This window comes from Anabrus simplex, chromosome 8 (assembly GCF_040414725.1).
Source record: "Anabrus simplex isolate iqAnaSimp1 chromosome 8, ASM4041472v1, whole genome shotgun sequence".
Lineage (NCBI taxonomy): Eukaryota > Metazoa > Arthropoda > Insecta > Orthoptera > Tettigoniidae > Anabrus > Anabrus simplex.
The window spans coordinates 130,079,204-130,102,763 of record NC_090272.1 but is presented as its reverse complement, the minus strand read 5'-3'; the positions used below and the strand labels follow the sequence as shown (position 1 = coordinate 130,102,763).

Sequence of the window (23,560 nt, the reverse complement as noted above, 5' to 3'; positions counted from 1 at the left end):
ACCGGTTTTGATAAACACAGGAAACGACTCTTGTGACAGCTATAACACCCCCTTAGAGCTGCCAAAGCGACTACAGACACACGATAACCTGTAGCCCGTTTACTATAGCTTGTCAGAAAAGTATGCACGTCACTATAGGTTGTCTCAAAATTATGTATACCAAAGAATTTTAAGCTGGCGAATATAATCAGCTCTGGCAACTTCTGACTGGATTTTTAAAGGCCAATTTACTCGGTTTTGGCAATTTAAAGGGCGGTTGCTCGCACAACCATCTGGCTCCCAGAGGGTTAATGTAGCCCTGAATTGCCCGATATTTTCTATCAACACTACAAAAAAATCCTGTGGGAGAGTTGCTGTCAGGTAACAAATACAAAAATTATGAAAGGTTTTGCAATGGAGAAGAGCAATGAATTTCACAACGCTCACGGGAAGCAAAAGTATGATGATGCTTGTAGTAAAGGGGCCTAATATACCGTAACTATTGAATAAGGATCGTTGCCAACTCACAAGCAGTGTAAAAGGAAGGGTTGAGCAATAATACTCTAAAGGATTGGACACTTTTAATTCGATCCTTTTTTTGTAGATTTTTTTATGTCGTCACTTTTCCGAAATAATTTCACCTTTGACCGCAATTGTGAGGTGAAATCCGCAATAATTGCAGACAATTCGTAATAGTTTGCACCTCTGCAAGGTACATATACAGTATTCAGATAATGCACTGGGATAACTCACTGACAAACATAACCTCACGAAGAAAAGAAAGAAAAAAGAAAAACAGCAAAGCATGATTCAAAGATTAGGAGAAATCTCTGCTGGCACTTGTGTGCAAGTGCTTTATTCATTGGATTCCTCAATTGTATGCATTTTATATGCCCTGTACTTGCACGGAAAGTGCCCGATGCACTTAGAACGTCGTGGCTTATCAAAGTTTCCTATGACATGGAGATAAAGTCTCTCGCTTCCGTGTGCACTGCAACACTACACGACTCCAACCGTTGTACGATTTCCCAGCTGGCACTTCTCTCCCTTAAAATCATGCGTCCGTTTAGGCTCAGCATTAAAAGAAACAATGCAGTTTCATCGCCATTGACAATATCGTTCGGTGCGTACGAATCGATTATATGAGCCACGTTTTTTTTCCAACTGTCGGCATCGCGAGAGTTCGCAGATTTTGCTTCTCTGCACACTGGCTGTTTCGTGATATTGTGGCATTCCTTAAAACACTGAATATAAAAGAATTACGATTTCACTTGATCCCAACAAATATGAAGCACACTGTGGACGCCCCGAAGAGAGCTAAAGTGCAGAAGCTATCCTGTACGTTCCACACAAGTATGTAAAGGCTGTTTTGAACCAAATGTGTGTCAAATTCACATGCAGTGTTTGCTGAATACCTTGAATATTCGAATGTGTCTCGTAGTGTTCAGAAGAAAATCACAGACTTTCTCATAAAATGAAGTCAAGGAGATAAAGTACCGGTACAGTGTAAAATTTGAGATTCTGAAAATTTCTTGCAAGTATCTGTATTTCATATCATTACTTCATATAAGTACAGTAATAAGGTGTTTCATGTGTAAATTAATGTTGAAATAACTTTGATTCTTTACCAGGTTTAACGATAGGCGAGTTCTTAACAACTGACTAATTTCAGTATAACAAAATTTTACTATAACAAATTAATTTCAGAGGTCCCCAAATTGTTGTACTGGTATTTTACTGTAATCTATGGAGTTAATATATGGACCATTACCTGGCCAAGGAAGCACACCGACTCCATTATCTAGAAGAAACTATGACGAAGTCCTTGCTTTGTGACACAGTGCCCCTTCATGCATGAAGGTGAACTCCATGCTTCCACGCCACTGATGAGCCTGAGGCAATACAGTGAAACCTCATTAGTGTGTTCCTCATTAACAAGTTTTCCTAGTTAGCACATAAATTTGAAGTCCCAATTCTCATTGTATTAAATGTATATAAAAATACTTCGGTCATCATGTCACAAATTTTCGCTATTACCACTTAGTACAATCACATTTTTTGTTGCCCTGAAAATGTTGTCATCCTTTGTGGAAGGAACATGATTTCCAACTCGGGAAAGAGCCCACGCCGCAGTTGTGTGATAACTGGAAAAGGCCTTGAATTCTACAATTTCACAGGATAAATTACAACATCGGAGAGCAAGGCATTAAACTCAGAAAGGCTAAGGTTTGCTTGCTGCTTAGCAGTGAAAATGCAGATTTACACAACGACCATTTATATCGCTATTATAAATTTACTCATTCGGGACAAAAATTTCTGATTCCCTATGGGAATCAATATCTATATCATAGCAAGTATTTGTCGCGCAATAACCTACATCTAGAACATAATCGTGTGAATTTGACCAGCATGGTGCGTATTTGTCTTGTGATGGCCTAATTACGGATACGGAAAAGGTCATGAAATTCCTTACTACTGAAGACAAAATGTATGTCGGCAAGTCAACTGGCATCTACATCTTTAAGCATGCAGAGTTGGCGGTTGAAACTCACACCTTCCAGTTTCGACTATCATTCAAATTGATCTTGGTCGCTCAAAGTTTTGTTCAATACAAAATGGCAGCCGTAGCCATGTATAACCTCCAATTCATTGTCTAAGTGTGTAACTAGATAAATGTATAATAACCCACTGGTCCAAAATAAAAGGCTTTCTCTAACATTTGTTTTAAGGAGTGTGATCTGCAATAATACTTGGATATTTTTATGGGCCCCATTCAAATGCTTCGATACTTTTTTGACGTTTTTAAAATTTTTCAGTGCCGAATAAGTCCTCATATTTTTTCTCGTGTGTTTTTTCACCTCTTAATCCTCCCTTCACATAGTGTCAACTATCCCGTAGATATACAACGAAAATCCCCTTATTGAAGTCAAAGAAATATTATTCATTTAATTCCACCTATTCAATACATAAAGAGTGATTTTTTTTAAGGGCATCTTCAGCCTTAATCTCAAACCTGAAAGATAATAAATCAAGATCCTGACTGCTCTTATTGTAGTTTAAGATTAATTACAAATTATAGAAGTGAGAATGATGTAGGTACATGCATCAAAAAATGAGCGAGAGAGATGACAATAGTTAAGATGTTCTTATAAAAAAAAGCCTTTATAAAGCCTTACAAACAGTCCTCATTCATATAATTTTATTAATGTCCTTGTCTAAAAATGTGGTAACAAGTTGCATATTAGCAGTTCTACAAGGAAACGATTATTGCTGCGTCGAATCTTGTTACAGTGCGCCCTGTATTGGTTGAGGGCGTAAGAAATAAGTTTGGAGCCTAAACGGTTCAATCTTTAGAATGACGAAGAAAAATGTTAGCGATTTCTCCAAGTGGAGTTTAAATAAATTTTTTGAAGCTGGTTTGTAGTGAATCTTTTGTGATGAGACAATTCTGTGGCCCTCCCAAATTACGCTGTAGGAGCGAGGGAAATGCTTGCTTGATAGTAAGTAGCTACAAGTATGAAGTTCTATGCAAACACAGTTAATTCTACTAAAAGGCGCCCTGTAAAGGTTGAGGGCGTAAGAAATCAAATTAGAGCTTAAAACAGTTTTATCTTTAGAATAACGACGAAGAAAAGAAAAGTTTAGAATAAAAATATAAAGTTGTTAGTTTGTTGTTAATCTTGTGTGATGAGATAACTCTGCAGTCTTCTTAAAGCACGTACGAGTGAGAGAGTGCTCGTTGGTAAGTACCTGTGTTTATATTAGCTGGAAGGTGTGACTGGGGCTTCTTATATAGAGTCGAAAGGGAAATGGGTTTTAAAGTCTGTAACAAGGGGAGATTTACGTATTAAGGAATGAAATTGAAAGAAAGGAGAGTTCAAAGAAAAAACAATGTGTAAATTTAAATACTCCTTTATCAATTATGATATTAATTGGTTGACGTAAAGGTGAGTTAAAGAAAAATGTTTTATGTAATTTCATTTATCTGTTAGACTGTTATAGTGTTAATCAGTTGCTATGGTAGTGTTGAAGTGACGCGAGATCAGGGAAAGTGGCGGTGGTGGAGGAGGGGGATTAGACGGGGTGTTAAGTTTGTGTGTTATTGGTTGTGGTGGGTTAGCGGGGACGGACAGGGTAGGAGTTGTGTTTTTTAAAATAGTAGGGGTTCTGGTAGATGATAATTTAAGATTATTTAGACGTTGTATTGTTTTAAATTTAGTGATTGCAATAATTTTGGTAATATTTTGTACAATGGGTTTTTTACTTTAGTTATATCATTGAGGTTTAGATTTTTGTTACAGTATGCAGCAGAAGCACTCTTTTACCTGAATAAACAATCAAAGACCGACAGACTTCAGAAAATGGAAAGGAGGATTGGAAGAACCTGTATCAACAAAAAATATCAGAAAGATGGACAGTGGCGGTTAATACCTAACAAAGTCGTGTACAAAGAGCTAGAACCCATTACAGATACTATGCGTAAGAGGAGACTGGGATTCTTTGGACATATCATGAGGATGCATGACTCGAGACTTCTGAACCAACTAGTACAACACAATCTCGTCTCAAAAAATACCACAACAGGATGTAAATGGATCAGAGAAGTAACAGAGGATCTGAAGGAAATAGGCCTTACAACAGAAGACACCAAAAATAAGATAAAATTGAATACAAAACTCAAGAATACAAACCTCCGCTTTACCCTTACACAAAACAAACCAACAACACGCACATTTTCAACTGAGGAAAGGCCACGAAGATCGGAGCGTCTGAAGAAGTACTGGGAGGACCGCAAAGCCCGAACAATCCCTTCAAAGAGACCTGAACGACGGGCTGACTAAAGTGATCCTATGTGGTCATAAAAGAAGAAGAAGTATTGGTCTAAAAATATATAGATGTTTTCTAATTCATCAATGTCCCTTTACCTACTTCTTTAATAATTGTGAGGTCTTGATTTATATTGATGAAATGATGTCCTGTTTCTTGCTTATGGGAACTCATAGCTGAAAACTTAGTGTGTTTGATGGTATTAAAATATTCCAAGTACCTAGTGTGAAAACTTCGGATTGTTTGTCCAATGCACGAGGCACCACATTGTGTGCAAGCGAGGCTGTATATGCCTGAACCCGAATATATGTTGCTGTTTGGATTAACTGTGTTGTGATTGAAAATTTCTGGTTATTGTTGGTTGTTCTAAAAGCTATGCATGTCTTCTGGTTTTTTATTGGGTTTGAGACCTGACAAATGTCTGGACTGTTGTAAGTGAAATTAATAAACTTGGTTCTTTTCGGATTTGTCAGGGATGAGTTTTGTTGTTAATTTGAGTTTGGTCTTGTAGATTAAATGGTTAATTGTTTCTAGTTTATACCCATTTATAATTGAGTTCTGCTTTTAGATTTTTATGTTTGTGGGTTACTGTAGTCACGTCCTAGTTCGTGAACCATGGGCAACGGCTGAGTGGCCTAGCAAGTGGTCCTGAGAGACGGGATACCAGTTGCTATGGAATGGGAGTGGGCATCTCGGACATATTCTGACTCGTGGCCCTCCTTGTGCTCAGGCGGCTAGGACTATACAATTCACCGGTGGTCCATAACCCGTTAGAGGAGAGATCCTCACTTGGACTATGTGCAAGTAGGGCAGCATCCTGCTTCATGAATTAACCGAGCTCAGAACACTTTAAGCAAGCCTCGGACCTATGGGAGTAATGGAGTCCCACTCCCATTTGACAGAAGAGGTATTCTCAGAGGCTTGCAGACTGAACGCTGAAAGGCATAACAGTCTATAATGATAATGTAAACGTATGTATGTAAGACGGATTTTTAAGGCTCTGTAAATTAAGCTGTGAAATGTAACTAGTTATGGGAGTTTGAATGTAATGAAGTATTTTTCACTGTTGTTGAGATGTGAGTAGGTTTTATATAAATTTAGTAAAAGTCAAAGTTGTCATTATTATGTGTTACAGTGATATCTAGGAAAGTTAAGGATCTGTTGATTTCATCTTTAGTAAATTTAATATTTTGGTCCAGGTTGTATAAGAAATTTAGTATATCATTACTATTATCGAGTTCTTTATTAATAATTATGAACGTGTCATCTACGTACCGAAGCCACAAGTTAATAAAGCCTTTCATATTAGTTGAAATTTTATGATGTTCTAAAGAATCGAAACAGATGTCAGCTAAAATGCCAGATAAGGGATCTCCCAAAGGTAGGCCATCTTGATGGAAAAATTTACCATTAAAAGTAAAATAGTTGTTTTTTAGAACAACGTTTAGGATTCTTAAGAAGTCTTCTAACTCAAGGTTGCTAAGTTTACTATGTTTTGCTAAGTTGCCTGTGATAATATTTACAGTTTCTTTGACCGGTACGTTAGAATGCATGTTAGTAACATCAAAACAGCACATAATGTGGTTAGGTAATAAGGTGAACTTTTTTAAAGTATGAAAAAAATCTACTGAAATTTTTATTAGGGATTTATTGTTAAAAATGTAATGTTTTTTTTTTGAGATAGTTGTGGATATATTTTGAAGTTTTATATGTCTGAATATTTCTGCAATTGATGTTTGGGCGTATGGGTATATCTTTCTTATGCAATTTAGGTGAAGCTCTTGCTGTGGGAGTATTAGAGTTCATTAGGATTAGTTTTTTTCTGTTCTTGTTCATTCAGTAAAAATGCAGAATTCTTTAATAATATTTCTAAATTCTGTTGGATTTTTATTGTGGGATCTTTAGTAACTATTGTGAAAGTCTCGTTTGTGAAAAATCTTCAGTTTTTTAATATAATCCATTTTATCTACTTTAACTGTAGTTTCCTCCTCCTCAGCTTTAGTCATTATTAAATACCTATATTTTATTTTGTTTTTCAAGTCTTTAATTTACTGTGGTTGAGATTAACATTTTTACTTAATCCCTCTGTTAATATTGGTAGTTTCTTTTTTATTTCATAATTGTTTTGTAATTGTTTTGTAATTCCAAAGGGAGTTTAGAGATATTCGTCTCTACCTCTGCTATGGTGGTGGTGATGATATAGTCCCCCCCCCCACTTTTTTTAAAATACTAGGCCAATTGTTGTTTTAACCCTTTACTTGAATTCCATCTCTTTTTCTGACAAGATCGTACTTGTTAACTATGGCAGGTGTGTTGTTGAAAGGAGTCTTTTTACTTCTTTCTTCATGCCTTTTGGGTGACTAGCTAATTTTCTTTTGAACAGGCAAGTTTTTATCTAATGTTAATTGTTTCTTATTTAGAATATTATTTAATTTGTAATGTACATGTAATTGAAATGAATTCCATTCTCTAGCAGCTACATATTGAGACACTGATAAGTGTAGTCCGTATAGTTGTAACTTCAAGAGGGACTTCTCTACCCTGAGTAATCAGTAAAATTTTTGTACGTCATTCTAAAGATTGAACTGTTTAGGCTCCTAACTTATTTCTTACGCCCTCAACCAATACAGGGTGCACTTCAACAAGATTCGACGCAGCAATAATGGTTTCCTTGTAAGAACTGCTAATATGCAAATTTTTACCACATTTTTAGACAAGGACATTCATAAAATTATATAAATTAGGACTGTTTGTAAGGCTTTATAAAGGCTTTTTTTATAAGAATATCTTAACTATTGCCATCCCTCTCGCTCATTTTTTGATGCATAAACCTACATCATCTTTACTTTTTCAATTTGTAATTAATCTTAAACTACGATGAGAGCAGTCAGGATCTTGATTTATTATCTTTCAGGCTTGAGATTAAGGCTGAAGATGCCCTTAAAGGGGTGAAACATGTCCCTATATTTTACTTCATAACATGTAATGCTTAATTAAAATCACTATTTATGTAATGAATAGGTGGAATTAAATAAACATTAATATTTCTTTGACTTTAATGTACAATTCAATAGGACCAAAATATGAGAATTATAACGTGTAAATCCCCATAATGTCAGAAAAATCTTTATCTAGTGCTTCCACATCCCTGTTGTATAGTTCTTATTCATATATTCAGTAATACTTTTCTCGCTTAACACGTTCATATTCCTTGTCCCCTGCAGATGCGTCTTAAGAAGGTTTCAATGTAGTTTACTTTGGAGCAACGATGAATATTGGTCCTGCCTCATGGTGTCTTCTACAAAGTAGAGACCCTGTGCCATGCACAGAAATCATCCCCCAAACCATAAAAGAGGTAGGATGCTGTACAGTTTGATGCACACATTCTACCATAAATTCTTCACCGGGCCTTCTCAACACATACTGACTGGATTCCTCTGACAAAGAGAAGATGGACTCAACACTGAAGACTACTGGAAAGCCAAACCAACAACAATTGCTGCTTTTGATGAAGCTGATGTAGAAATACTGTGCAGCAAAAACTGAGTAGAAGAAACCGAGGTCTCATTGAAATGTTGATGCAACAAAATCACAATTGCGCCGAAGTAGTGTGAATTAAAGCTATAAATATATAGTTTAAAAGACAAGGATACCTTCTTCCCGTCTGAAGAACTTCAATGCTGAAGTTCTTTGGCCCACTGAAGGCAGTTCTGAGCCATCGAGTGTGTTATCTTTGCTTTCTTGCGAGGCCTACAGTCTTTAAGACCCATACTCACTAAGGATCTCTGCACACTTCGAGGTGAAATCACAACTCTCAATTCATAAATTTTCATGCTCAAGTCCTTGATAATCAATTTCTAGTTGTCAAGACGCATTCGTCAATTTCCTTAAAACCCCAGGTGAAAGTATTTTCTTGCGTCCACAATTTCCAACTGTTTTCTTTGAACACTTCCCCTTTGGTCAAAGGTTTTTTTTTTAAATATTGCTCACAGATTTTTCAGAAGTATTAAGTCTCTTTACAATGTACCAATGAAAATATCTTTTCACTTCTAACAGTGCAAATTATCCTAGCAGATGTCACCTTTTCGCCTTATAGTCTCGAGATACGACGGCAGTTGTTCCATTGATTAACACACCACCACATCAAATTCTCGAATTCAAAATCTAATAATAACACCCCACAAATGATAAGAGGTGAACCACTTGACAATTACAGCAAAATTGAAGATTAACTACAAAAGAATGCCTGTATGAACGGAACATAAATGCATGAATCCCTCTCATAACTGAAAAGCAACAATTCGCCATTGTAGATTCCTGGAATCTATGTTGGAATCTATTATTGAACAAAGAAAACGCCCAGTTCATTCTTTGAAATAGGTGCCAATTACAGAGAACACAAAGAGAAAAAACAATCTTGAGCATAATAATTTGGCCACCTCTGTAAGAAATGTTTAAGTTAATAGCAAAAATCGTATCTGTAACAAGAAGAAAGTTTGTAACCTTAGCTACTACTTATAGTAAATATTTTTAAAAAATGGGGCTTGGAATATTTCTTACTGGTCTTCATGATATCTCATTAAACATGTACTTCCATGTCAAAGAATAATCTTAATTCTGAAACATGGCTACTTTTTTCCATAAATTAGAGATTTCTTGTTCTCTACAAGAAAATATTACCTCTCTGTATTTCAACAGAAACAACCGACTGTAACTAAATAGTCTGATTTGCTACTGAAACGTCATATCTGACGTGACAGTTTATTTTTGAAGTTCACTGTTTTTCAATTTACATGCATTTAAAATATATAGCATATTGAAGGTCAATTTTTCCAACTCATTCTCTAGAATCATTCACAAGTCATAGATTTCAAGTAGTACAGAGCTACAAAAAGCAACAAGAAAAGCCAGGAATAATAAACATTAATACAGGCCACCAATGAGCCATTTTTTTTTTCAATCAATGAATATCAGTAATTGTACATTATCTGTACCTGTTCCATCTTCAAATAAGGTACTTTTAAAACCAAATTATTTCCCCACATATTCAGTAGAACTTCTCTTGTGAGAATTTCCATCACATTTTTCTTTGTTTTGTTTTTTAAATAATTTTTTAACAGCCATTACCTCCGGAGTTTTAGAATCCTCAGCTTCCTGAGAGTATCAGCCTGCGTTCTTGCAGTAAGTATTCGTTTACGGACCGAGTATGAATCCGCCATGCTTCTCTTCCTGGCAAGAAGGGCGTTGGCTCGTTTGGCAAGAAACATTCTCGACATGCCTCTTGCTCCTCTGCTACTGAGTCGGCCCCTGAAGGAGCCACGGGGGGAAGACACATGGCGTGGCGGAACGCTCGAGGGAGGAGGCATGCTTGATTCCATAACCTCTGCTTTTCTATGGGTATATTCTTCCCTCGAGCGATCTCGAAACGTCCCAGTAGACCGCCTTTCATCACGGTAAACACGCCCTCTCTCCTCTCCATAACTTCCTCTGTCCTCGGGATAACTGTAACGACTATTGTAGTCTGTCCCACCCCCGTAACCTCCTTCATGGCTGCGTCGGGTAGATGAAGCCTGTATGCAAAGGCAAAACATAATAAAACCATTACAGTTCCATGTAGCAAGATACAAATTTCTTTGTTATACTTTCAGGAAAAAATTTCTCCACCACTAAAATACTGCAATCACAAAGCATGTCTTAAAATGTGTCTTAAAGTCTGTAAACAATAACATTCTCCACACAAAAATAAGAAAATGTGTCAGTTTTGTCAAAATGGGCTTCTCCCAAACTCCACACAAATACCACATATCCCGTGGACAGCAATAATCAAATTACTAACTGCAGAAATCTTGTTATTCCTGGAAGGTAAAATCAAGTACAATTTTGGTTTTTAATAAAAATCTTGTCAATCTCATTACCACTTAGACAAAATATTTTCATGTAAAAAATCATCACAAATGTACATATTTGGAGGCATGTCCTATATCAAGGATCTAATTTCAGTCAGAAAGAAATGGTATGTGTTAGGAAACAACCGCTATTGCAAGTCATCTTGCTGTAGGTTAAATGTATCTTGAAGACTTTCAGTGACACAAACAATTTTTTAGCTTCTGGAAATACGTTTCTCATTATTAGAGGCACTGAATGCGACAATTTTGTACTACTTCTCTCAACAATACAGACAAGCTGTACGTGAAAAATCGATGGGTCATTACTGATTCCATTGTTATAACATACCAGCCAACCCCTTTGATTTAAACGAGAGACCTCTGCTGTCTTTTCTTCTCTCCTTCACTGAATCAAGACCCAAACTTCACGAAGTCATAAGCTACATACATAGTAACAAAGCCACCAAAGTGGAATTTGCAGAGAAACTTGCCATAGAATGGGGTTACATTACCTGACAAGCATGAAGCCAATTTCACATATACGATGCAGGCTGATATATCATACTTCTGTTCACAGGGGAAGCTGTGCTCCATTATCATCTTGACTACATAAAATGAATGGCAGATGTAATCATGAAATATTCTACAGAGAACTATTTGTTAGAGACTTTTGCATCATATTACAACCATACCAATGTTTCTGGCTTGAACCTTTTGTATTGCAAATCTTCTAAAGCAATCAGCTTATAAGATCATCGCAATGAAGGGGAAGCAAATTAAATGAAGACACAGACCACCTCGAAATGCTGAAACATCAAGAGACTTCATGAACTGTAGAACTGATGACTGTACTTATCTTGAAAATCAAGCATTAAAAGATCTTCGCTATAGCTTAGGTAAAAGTATTTTAAACAACATGAAAACTCATTACATTCAGTTTAAATTGTTAATTTACATGCAGACAACTTATCTTACAGGAATGTAAACGCATCTGAAAGACGATAAAGAGCTCTACCTGTACATAGCCGTGGTCAGTTCTCATGCGCTTCCGTTGAGATTCAGGGGATCTATGATCCCTGTGGTCTCGAGGAGAGTAATCACCAGCATCCTAAAAAAAAAGTATAACAGTTTATCCCACGTTGACATAAATAGATGACAGTCATTTGGATATATGTGACGTAAAAAACGACACACACAAAAAAACAAAAAGGCACTACATCCCGATTAGTCCTGGACTATCAAGTGACCACAGCTCAGTCCAAAACCCTGAATTATTACAAGGAGAGTCACAGGGAGTTCAAATAATCAACTCTACCATTATTCTTGGCTTTTCAGACCGAGACTACTATCACCCTATCACATAACTCCTCGATAGCTGCAATCTAACTGTCCACGCTGTTATATCGAAATCGACAATGAAATTTCGCAGAGACCAAGACGAGACTCATAAAATAGCAATTTACAAAAATTTACCTGCCTTTTTGAATTGGAACGTTTCAGAATCTTGATACAATATCCATGTGAAAACACAGCTTACTGGACAACCCTGGGTTCTAGCTGGCTCGCGCGTTGCACAACGGAGTGGAGTTGCAGTTGTGCTAGAGAGAGAAAGACAACGAACTGGCTGGTTGCCATGCACCAAGGTCACTTTATTGTTACGGAACGAAAGTGAAACATAAATGAGGTGTGTTAATTGCATGATAATAAGAAATGTTGGCAGCTTGCACAACGAATAAGCACTTTGAGGCCACATTGTTGTTCACAGTTTTCTTGTTTGAAGGCAATATTACGCAAGCACTTCAAAATTGGGAGGTCTCTCCGTTGTATAATTGGTTGCGAAGGACATTTGATTGCTTTCAAGTCCTGCAAAAAGTAAAATGCAAGACCGTAACGGGTCACATGGCCCAATACTTGGAAGGAAGACCGACGACGACGATCCTTGAACCGTGGGGAAGAAAACTGAAAATGAATGAAGGGCTGCATTTTTAGTATGCTGTTACCCTGATAGACATCAAACTGAGTCTTCACAAGTCGGCACAATGTCTTAAGCGGCGATACAAAGCCTTCCACTGCCCGAAGAAAATCTTGTCCAAGGGCTGTATTTTCCCTGTAGTGCCAGGAGAAATCGGGAGAATTTCTATACTGTTGCCTAGAGGAATATCTTCAGGACAGCTATTATCACTGGGAGTGTTCCAGGAATCAAGCAGTAGCAAACACTTCTCTACCCAAAATGGAAAGGGTTCTTGAAACCAATATTTTAATTCCGCTTTCCCCATTTTTCCTGATTTCGTGGCAGTTAGAATTATATCTCTGGCATGAAACATTTCTTTGGAAACTCTTGGACCGAAAGTTCCAATTGCCTCCAGTAGTACAATGAATAATTTCAGGAAAAGAGTACTGGCCATACTAAATGTAGGCATAATTGAGTACGAATGGGTGAGTGCACTGATTGAGCAACTGTTTCTGTATGTTTCTCACTAACAAGAGAGCCTTTTTCGCTTTCATTTCAAGCACAAAACCACCCTGAAAGTGTGTTGTCTAAAAATCGCCTCTGTAGCTGCTTCCAGAAATTTCTTTGAGACTATCTTTTTCGTCTTGTTGCAGATATGTACGGGATCCAAATGTCTTAATTTTTCTACTTTTTATTCTCTACTTTTTCTTAAAACGACTCAACCAACTAGCACATGCGCTAAAAATTTGTTCGCCCCATTGAAATCTCAATTGAAATTTTCAAGGCCCACAGTCGCAGGTCTTCACTGCATACAATCCACTTCAGTCTTCTTGCTTCTGTAAAGCGAGAAAATGATTTTGTATGCATCAATTTCCTGTGTTCAAATGGGCGTTCTGATATAGATTCTAATTGGTTCTTCCACCTGTACAGTTGTTGTTGTTGTGATGTCACCTTACAACAACCTTTGTGAACAGTGGTTAATGAAAGCTGACCTCTTAAACCCCTCCCCCCTAACCATAAATTTACAGCTTTTCTTTTTCCCTTGTACTCAAGATCTACAGTTTCGTTCCCCCCCCCCCACTTTATGTGGACTGGAAGCACAGCTTGAACTAGTAGATTTGCTCAGTGACTGCGGGGTGTATTCATTGGATTGACAGGAATCAGACTCGGGAGTTCAAAATCGGACCCATAACCTATCTTGTTCCTGGCAATGGTGTGCTGCCTTCTCCTTCAGATAATGCAGATGGGTTGCTCATTCCACCATCACTTTCACTATTTTTCTCCAGACACGACTCCCAAGACAATGCTGACACCTATGGAATGATTTTCAATTAGTTCAATCAAATGTCGAGCCATCTCCCTTTCTTCCGAAGTTATTTCAAAGGAAGAGAAACCTTTATCATGGAAATAATGTAAAGCATACTCTAGATCACTAACCGGACTCATGACTGCTCTTTCAAAGGAACATGTGTCAACTGGCTAGTGCAGAAAGCTCAAGGTAACCCGGTAGTTTCAACTGATCACCAGGGCTGCCCACGTCGAGCTATACGCCAACGCATGCAATTCTATTAGACATTTCCGTATGAATTGGGAACATGCATCATTTTCAAAAATTTTTTTTTTGAAAAGTACACCAATGAAATAGTACGTAAACGTATTGCATTGTGGTATGTTGCCTTGTTTTCTACCATTTAAAAAATATTTAATAGTGCCTTTCCACAAGGCGAGTGAAACGGCCTCTGACGTAAGCGGCGCGCTGTGACGTCACGATCCAGTACCGCATGGAGCTCTACCAGCCGTTGTGCATCAGCCAACTGTTTATTATTCATGATTGCAAATAACTTCGAAATGACACAAGAAAGGTTCAAAACATCACAGTCAGACAATCTACCATGTGTAGGTGTCATCATTCTTCAAAAATGCGACTTTTGTGGCCGCAGAAATTCGCGGATAACAAGCAAGTTTGTAAGTGGCGTCTTTTATATACGTGCAATGTACTGTAACCCATAGTATTAGGATAACAACGAACCTGGATAGATATCATATCACTTTCAACATTTCCTTCTAGACTGATTCCCCTATTAAAGAATAACATTACATTTTCGGGCTTTCAGCATTAGTAAAGTAAGAAATCGGATTTCAGCACTCACATAAACATATAGGTAGCATTATAGTACTAGTCCGCTTCTGTGGTGTAGTGGTTAATGTGTGCCACTCCCGGAGGCCCAGTTTCGATTCCCGGCTCTGCCATGAAAGTTGAAAACAAATAGTACGAGGGCTGGAACGGGGTCTACTCAGCCTCGGGAGGTCAACTGAGTAGAAGGGTTTCGAATCCCACCTCAGCCATCCTCGAAGTGGTTTTTCGTATTTTCCTACTTCTCCTCCAGGCACCTAAGGCCACGACCGTTTCCTTCCCTCTTCCTTGTCTATCCCTTCCGATCCTCCCATCCTCCAACAAGGCCCCTGTTGAGCATAACAGGTGAGGCCGCCTGGGCGAGGTAATGGCCCTCCTCACCAGTTGTATCACCATACTCAAAGTCTCACGTTCCAGGACACTGCCCTTGAACCTGTAGAGGTGAAATCCCTCGCCGAGTCCGAGAGAAAACCAACCCTGAAGGATAAACTGATTAAGAAAGAAAGAAAGAAAGAAAGAAAGAAAGAAAGAAAGAAAGAAAGATCATAGTACTATAGGGGTATAATCTATCATTCCCCAAAAGTATATATTTATGGTTGGGACAACTGGCCTACCCACTTCCAGGGCCCATGAAAGAGAATGAAATATCTTTGTGGAGGGGAAAAGTTAAACATGATAAAGATAAATATGACTTAATCTAGTTTTCACAAGTCGGGCTGAGTGGTTCAGACTGTTGAGGTGCTGGCCTTCTGACCCCAACTTGGCAGGTTCGATCCTGGTTCAGTCCGGTGGTAGTTGAAGGTGCTCAAATATTTCAGCCTCGTGTCGGTAGATTTACTGGCACGTAAAAGAACTCCTGCAGGACTAAATTACTGCACACCGGCGTCTCCGAAATTCGTAGAAGTAGTTAGCGGGGCGTGAAGCCAATAACATTAATTACATTTGGCTTTTAACAAGCCGAGCATATCAGGAAAGGAAAGTGTCCTGGTGACATTTTAGTCGCTCAATACAGGAATGTCTTTGGGTACTGTGACTTTTACTTTTTTTTGCTGTTTGCTTTACGTCACACCATCACATATAGGTCTTATGGCGACGAAGGGATAGGAAAGGCCTAGGAATGGGAACAAAGCGGCCGTGGCCTTAGGTACAGCCTCATTATTTGCCTGGTGTGAAATGGGAAACCACGAAAAACCATCTTCAGGGTTGCCGGCAGTGGGGTTCAAAACCCCCGGATGCGAGCTCACAGCTGCACGCTCCTAACCGCACAGCCAACTCGCGCGGTATTTTTACCCTTCGGTTTATTGACTTGGCTTGTATAACCTAAAACTAAGTTGGATAATCTTTTAAACACCTACATCACTATTTTCACCTGTGTGCAATTATGTTATTTATTTCATTAATAATATGATAATTATTATAACTGAGCACTGTTAACTTATAAGACCCCAACAGACAAGCATTGGTTTTGTGTAGAGTTATACATTTGTTAAATTCACGTTGTTTCCTTTCATGATGTACACGCCTATTCTTTGTTACATTATAGAGTATTTAGATATAGCCTAAATTTCTTTACCAATTAAGCTCTTCAATAAAGACATACATAACTGTCCCATGCCAAGATTGAATTAGAGCTGTCAAAATGATTCATAACCCCTTTGATTTATTATCTTGACATGGATCACCCAAAACATAGGTTAGGTTTGGAGGATACTTTAATAATCAGCATTATTCAATGCACTGTTTATTACTTTCATATTCCAAGATGTAATTGAAGCATTTAAATAAAGCATCATACATTAAAATTTAAAGTTTTACCACTAGAACAGCTGACACGAAAAGTGATTTGAAAATTCAAACAAATTCATCTTACGTTAAAATCTTCAAAAAAATAAACTGTAGACTTTTCCGATATAGTTTTAGCGTCTTTGGAACATTTATAAACAATTTGTTTGGTACGGTATGCGATGTGCTCTACACCATTTATAAGTTTTCTGCCTCACTGTCTGCGCAGGATTCATTTTAAGTCTAAAATATACCACTCAGATTATTATCCAATGTATAGACCTCGAATTTAACCATACTAGACACTAACGTAAAGTAGAAATACGCGAAATATATCCTGCTTCTCACAGCACACTATGTGTTATTTCATCTGCTAATTCAGTCAACCTGTACGATGACGTCAGACCAATGAGATCGCGTACTTGCGTGACGAGACATTTTCGTAGACTTTTATCATGTTTGGAGTTATTATTTGTACATTCTGATCACATTTTTGAATTCTGCATGAAATTTTGAATCAGATTAGCATATTTATAATTAAAACCCCGGATCATGCATGTTCCCTATATCAGCACCTTACAGGTCGAAATGACAGCTGAATATTTGTACATCGTTTTCTTACGTACCCCCCATCCTCTCTTAACAAATTTCATTGTCGATTTCGATGACAGGATGGACAGTTCCCTTGTAAAGTAGAAGGTGCCCGACCTGGCTAGGTCCCAAACCATGGGAGTCCAGACAGGAGGGAGTTGACTAAAATTAACAGCATGGCCACTTTGCAAAACACCAATGGCAGGAATCCCAAGAGAAAAAAAAACTAGAAACTTCATTATAAACTGTTAAAACCTTTCAGCTTTCAGTCTGAACATGTCTGAGAATAAAAGAAGAACTTCAACAATTTTCTATTTGGAACTAATCCCAGTTTGGGATGCGAGGGATCAGGTCATGATACGGCGGGAGGAGTTTATGAGACCTGAGATTGTTATCATTGGGATACTGAGCAGGAGACCGACTGACTGGAGTGTTTAACGAGACTAGGGAATGAGCATGGTGCAAAAACTGACAGATTTTTACATATTCATTGGTGAGGAGATACGGATCTGTGCTCAAATAGCCCTCGCTTGAACCCCTGAGACCCACATACATTAGAGGGTTTTTTTAGAAGGGTTATTAAAGGAAGCAGGTGTGACAATTATTAAATAACCTTCGTTTGAAATAACTTGGAAAGAATTATTTTAGTAATTATATTTTTCTATTAACATTATCATTTTCCCTACTGAGTCTACGGCATCCAAATCCTCCTAAAACGTTAGCAGCGACAGATTGGTTCATTAATCTGTATCCAGCTGTGACGAGAGCCTACAAATCATGCTTCCCGTTGTGAGACTTCTCATAGGCCGGGGTAGATGCTGGGAGCCACTATCGCCAGTTGGTCTCAAATCATCGTGCCTTCTACACACCATTTTCAGTCCTAATGTTTGGGGCTTTTTTTGTTTATTTTGATCCATGATGTTTTAATTTTTAAACCATCCATGATTTTAAATCCCTGCTGTTTATTAAGATGGATTTCTCACATTCGTACCTCCTTACCTTTTACACCCATTTCAAGGACTGTCTATGTTAATCATTGTTCTAAAATAATTTGAACTAATTTATTTTGGAGTAACGTTCTTATGATCAACATTATTTTATCTTGTCCGGCTGAGGCGGTAAAGGTTTGTTCGGTTCACCCGAAAGGATGAGAGTTCGATTCCCCGTCAGGAAGTCTAAAGTTGTAAGAAACAAGATTTCCACTTCCGGAGATATACATGGCACTGAGGTTCACTCAGCCTATTACAGAAATGAGACGTCTGGCAGAATTTTGAGGTATTTGATATGACTGATGATGCCCCACAAAAGGGGCGAAACATGTCTCAAAGATTTTTAATGATGTTTAATATGTTAACATCTTGTACTGTACTGAATAGGTTGAGTTAAAACAAATTTCTTATATTATTATAAATTAAGATTCTTCTAATACAGAAAAATGATTTTCATTACTTGTAAAAACATACCACTTAATCGAGCAGCTTTTCTCCCAAGTCTTCCAAGCCCAATCTTTGCAACGTTTTTGTAACGCTACTCTTTTGTCGGAAATTGCCCAGAACAAATCAAGCTGCTTTTCTTTGGATTTTTTCCAGTTCTTGAATCAACTAATCCTGGTGAGGGTCCCATACACTGGAACCATACTCTAGTTTGGGTCTTACCAGAGACTTATATGCCTTCTTTACATCCTTACTACAACCCCTAAATACCCTCATAACCATGTGCAGAGATCTGTACCCTGTATTAACAATCATATTTATGTGATTACCCCAATGAAGGCCTTTTCTTATATTAACACCTAGGTACTTACAATGATCCCCAAAATGAAATTTCACCCCATCAATGCAGCAATTAAAACTGAGAGGACTTTCCCTATTTGTGAAACTCGCAACCTGACTTTTAACCCCGTTTATCATCATAAAATTAATAACTGGTTTGACAGAAGGCAGTTTGGGTTTAGGATAGGTTATTCCATTGAAGCTTAACTTGTAGGATTTCAGCAAGATATAGCAGATATCCCGGATTCGGGATGCCATCTCAACACTTTGAAGGTCACCCTACAGCCGGTCACAATCTCTCAACTTATTTATTACTCTGTACAGAATAACAACTCTGCAAAAAGCCTTATCTCTGATTCCACTTCTTTACACATATTATTGATAGATATAAGAAAACAAAGGTCCAACCAATAATACCGCCTTGAGGAATTCACCTCTTAATTATTACAGGGTCAGAAGTGTACCATTACGTTACATTAGCGGCCGTAAATGTCATGCAAACAGTGGACAAATATGGCGTACAATAGCTTCAGGCAATGTGCAAATGCACAGAGTAGAGATATAGTAAATCGATATCGACCGGTCGCAAAGAAAAGAGTCTCAAGATTAAATAATGTTGGACCATAAAAAAAATTTGAATGGAACCGATTCTTGACTACCTTGAGAAGAGTTACGAGTTGAAGAGGATCAGCACAACCTACTGAAGGAGAAGAAAAAGATTAGCGCAACGTTAAATATTAAAGTAATAATACATAGACATCGTTGAAGACTTTTTCTGCAAAATATCGGCAGGAAAAACGAAGATTTGAAGGAGAATATTTATTACTGCAACAGCCAAATTCAGAAGCAAAAAGAGACTACAGCCGAGTCGAACATTGCCGAAATCCATATTATAGCGGCAAATTTAAGCTAAGGAAGGCATAATTTATTGTTTCCAAGTGGGAAACAATATCTGTTTAGGCTAAAGAATTAACAAAAAGTAGGCCGAGTTAAAGAAATTATCAGATTAAGAAAGATATTTACGACCAATACGAGAATCACAAGGCAATTAATACGTATTGAATAACCTACTGATCACCAGTGAAATATGCATTCTACCATGTATTTGTTATTTTATCATTTCATGAGAACTGGAGACAAGATGGAGTCAGCTTAAACAGATGGAATTGATCGCTCAAGATGAAATAGCTCAAGCCAAGATTCCCAGCCGGAGCCGCAGATGACGTAATCTTTGGACTGCAAGGGCTGCCTGTTCCAAGATGTCCTAGACCAGGAGAAATCCAGCAGCAAAATCCCGTTACGAGATAAGTATTATGAGTTGCATCGTATTGAATTTGAAATTAGTTGATGAAAAATATTTCATATATGTGCAGGAGTGCTAGAAGTAAGAGATTTAGTGCCAATGAACGGATATTAGAGTATAAATGCCAATTATTAACCAATGATATGTGCCAATTTCTGCAGTATAACTATGGTGCTTATGAGATAATTTTAGGTTAATGGAAACAAGGTCAGATTGAGCACATATGCATGTGTAGTGCTAATCTATACGAGCAGACCGTGAAACGTTAAACCAGTTGTGGTTGTAGAAAATGCATGCGAGATACAAGACGTAACCTAATATTTGAGGTCAATATGAGTTGAAGTCATGGCCAGTACTATAATTTTATTGTAAGGAAATGTTGAAATATTACGGAGTTGCAGTGAGTGAAAGAATATTCAGGCTATTAAGTATTTCTACCGTAACACAGAGGTTATTTAAATGGAGTTAAATGAATATGTTTTTAAATATGGAGGTATATATAAAGGAAATGGAATATTAATGTGGCAAGATGTAGTTTGAATGAGGAGATATGTTTTCTGTTCGTTGCATGAGTAAGGGATAGCTGATTGAATTGCGAATTCCTGTGTTACATATAATATTTCTATTATGATTAGCACTGCAAGTGAAGGATTCAGGCCATGTTGAGTGTATGACTTGAACCAAACATAATATGTTTCGTAGTGACTTTCAAGCTGAAGGTATTGATAGATTACTTGTTTGTTATACGCTACGTAATATAAATATACAAGAATAAAATGGAGTCTCGCATATATATATTTGAAGTTCAGCGCGTCAACGCTAATATGAAGAACGGTTTTCTTTGATAAAATTTTGGCACAGCGAAGAGATATTTGAGAATAAGTAAATATATTGGCATATGATTAGGAATTCATGGCACGATTTTTGCAGGTTAGACTGATTTACTATTATATCTATGGCACTCTGTAATAAGGATATTTGGTTTATTATGTACATATGCTGGTGTACAGTTTTAATTTACTCAATTTTGGCTATGATAGGAATGTTAATAACTGCATTGGCGTTTTTGAACCCAGATTTAAACAACGTAATGCTTTATCTCGTGATGTGATGAGTCAGAAGTGAGAATCCAAACAAGTATCCAAAAAAATTCAGACAAATAGACCTAAAAGAAAGATGAAATCCCAAATCATGCCACAAAGACAATCCCAAACATTAATAACAGGAAGATATTCCACTCCCCCTTGATGAATAAAGTTTTGGTCCCTACCTTTTCCCATAAATCAACTTGAATACTGAAAATATGATATATTATTGAAGGTTAACGTAAATGTAAACAAATATAATGGTGATTTAAAGATTTTCAACTATGTTTATCTCAGAAGTCAAGAATTTAAGAATGATCTATGTAATTTCATACGATTTTCTTTTCTTTATTGCCGATAGATGCATTGATATTCCACTTTATAATATATTAGCATGCTAATAAACTAGATATAGTATTAATATTGCGTTTCTATTCCTGAAGTAACTTATAGTACGTAGTAATAAGATAATATATGGATCAACTGAATTTGTTTATGCCGAATACTAAGCGTTGATCAGGCAATTTCCTAAATGTATGGAAACTGAATGACTGGTTGAGCATATAGCTACTCTTCAACGGAATCTACGACTTATCTAGAGTATATGGGAATACAATGAAAGTAATTTACCCTGAGAAACGAATATGCACCATATTGTTATTGCTCGTGTTCATACATGATATCCCCATTTTCATGTAAATTATCCATAAATGATATAATACAGTGTCTAGGTATGATTCTTGACCCGATGTTGTGAATTTCGTAGCCGGCGCAATGTTTAAACAGGTGTATATTTAATTAATGCTCCAACGCGGCGCAATAGAGGAAATCACCGCGGGAACATTAATAAACCAAACGGTGCAGAAGAAGCTTCGCCTACTTTAATTCTAAGAATTCTATTTTCTAGAAATATAGCCACCCATTCAGTAACTCCTTTTTCTAGGCCAATAGCACTCATTTTTGCCAGTAGTCTTCCATGATCTACCCTATCATATGCCTTGGATAGGTCAATCACAATATAGTCCATTTGGCCTCCCGAATTCAGGATATCTGCTATATCTTGCTGAAATCTACAAGCTGAGCTTCAGTGGAATAACCTATTCTAAACCCAAACTGCCTTCTGTCAAACCAGTTATTAATTTTGCAAACATGACTAATATAATAAGAAAGAAGGATTTCCAAAAGCTTACATGCAGTTCATGTCCTATCACCCTTTTGTTTATTCACAGCGGCTACTATAGCAACTCTCCATTCATTTGGTATAGCTCCTTCAACCAAACAATAATCAAATAAGTATTTCAGATATGGTACTATATCCCAACCCACTGCCTTTAGTACATCCCCATAAATCTTATCAATTCCAACTGCTTTTCTAGTTTTCAACTTTTGTATCTTACTGTAAATGTCATTGTTATCATAGATAAATTTTAATACTCCTTTAGTATTTCTCACCTCCCCTACCTGGACATTATCCTTGTTAACAAACAATCTTTACATACTGCTGACTGAATACTTCTGCCTTTCGAAGATCCTCACATACACGCTCCCCTTGTTCATTAATAATTACTGGAATGTCCTTCCTTGAACCTGTTTCTGCTTTAAAGTACCTATACATACCTTACATTTTTCACTAAAATTTGTATGACCACCAATTATGCTTGCTATCATGTTATCCTTAGCTGACTTCTTTGCTAGATCCATTTCCTAGTAAGTTCCTTCGATTTCTCCTTACTTCCATAAACATTTCGAACTATTTCGTTCCAACCTGCACCTCGCTCTTAAGTCTCTTTACTTCTCTGTTATAATATAGTGGATCTTTAGCATTCCTTACCACCTTTAAAGGTACAAACTGTACTATTTCATCACCCTGATTATTTCGAAACGAGGTGTTATAAATAGTTATTTTGCCGTGAATGACGATAAAGTGTCAGAAATCATGCGGCAGAAAACATGGTGGAATCCAAGACGCCAAAAATATGAAGTAAGAAAGTACAGACCAACGGATTCCAAGTGGCCGTGATTTAGATAAATGCAGTAAGTTTAAAATGTTAAACCAACGGTAGGAACAGTCGAACATTACACTGAGTTACGAGACAGAGATTTAGAAGAGGATTCATACGCAAGAAAAATAGCATATTTAAAAGGGACATTTCCTAAATTATTGAGAAAACAAGTTGGAATATAAAGTCATAACACTATATAATTCTCGTAAACGCAAAATAAATCCTAAGCGGAAGACCCAAAACGGGAC

General features: G+C 37.3%; 1 protein-coding gene across 3 annotated transcripts in view; it reads right to left on the bottom strand.

Moving 5' to 3' along the window:
- Positions 1–23,560, bottom strand: part of LOC136878887 (zinc finger protein on ecdysone puffs) — a 298,143-nt gene that overhangs the window by 194,136 nt on the left and 80,447 nt on the right. For 2 of the 3 annotated variants that reach the window (XM_067152463.2, XM_068228848.1), the window contains exons 5-6: positions 11,707–11,799; positions 9,934–10,376 (exon numbers count right to left, since the gene is read on the bottom strand). In XM_067152463.2, coding sequence (XP_067008564.2) covers positions 9,934–10,376; positions 11,707–11,799 — 536 coding nt within the window. The remainder of the gene's footprint in view (positions 1–9,933; positions 10,377–11,706; positions 11,800–23,560) is intronic. The other variant, XM_067152465.2, reaches the window with a different exon arrangement.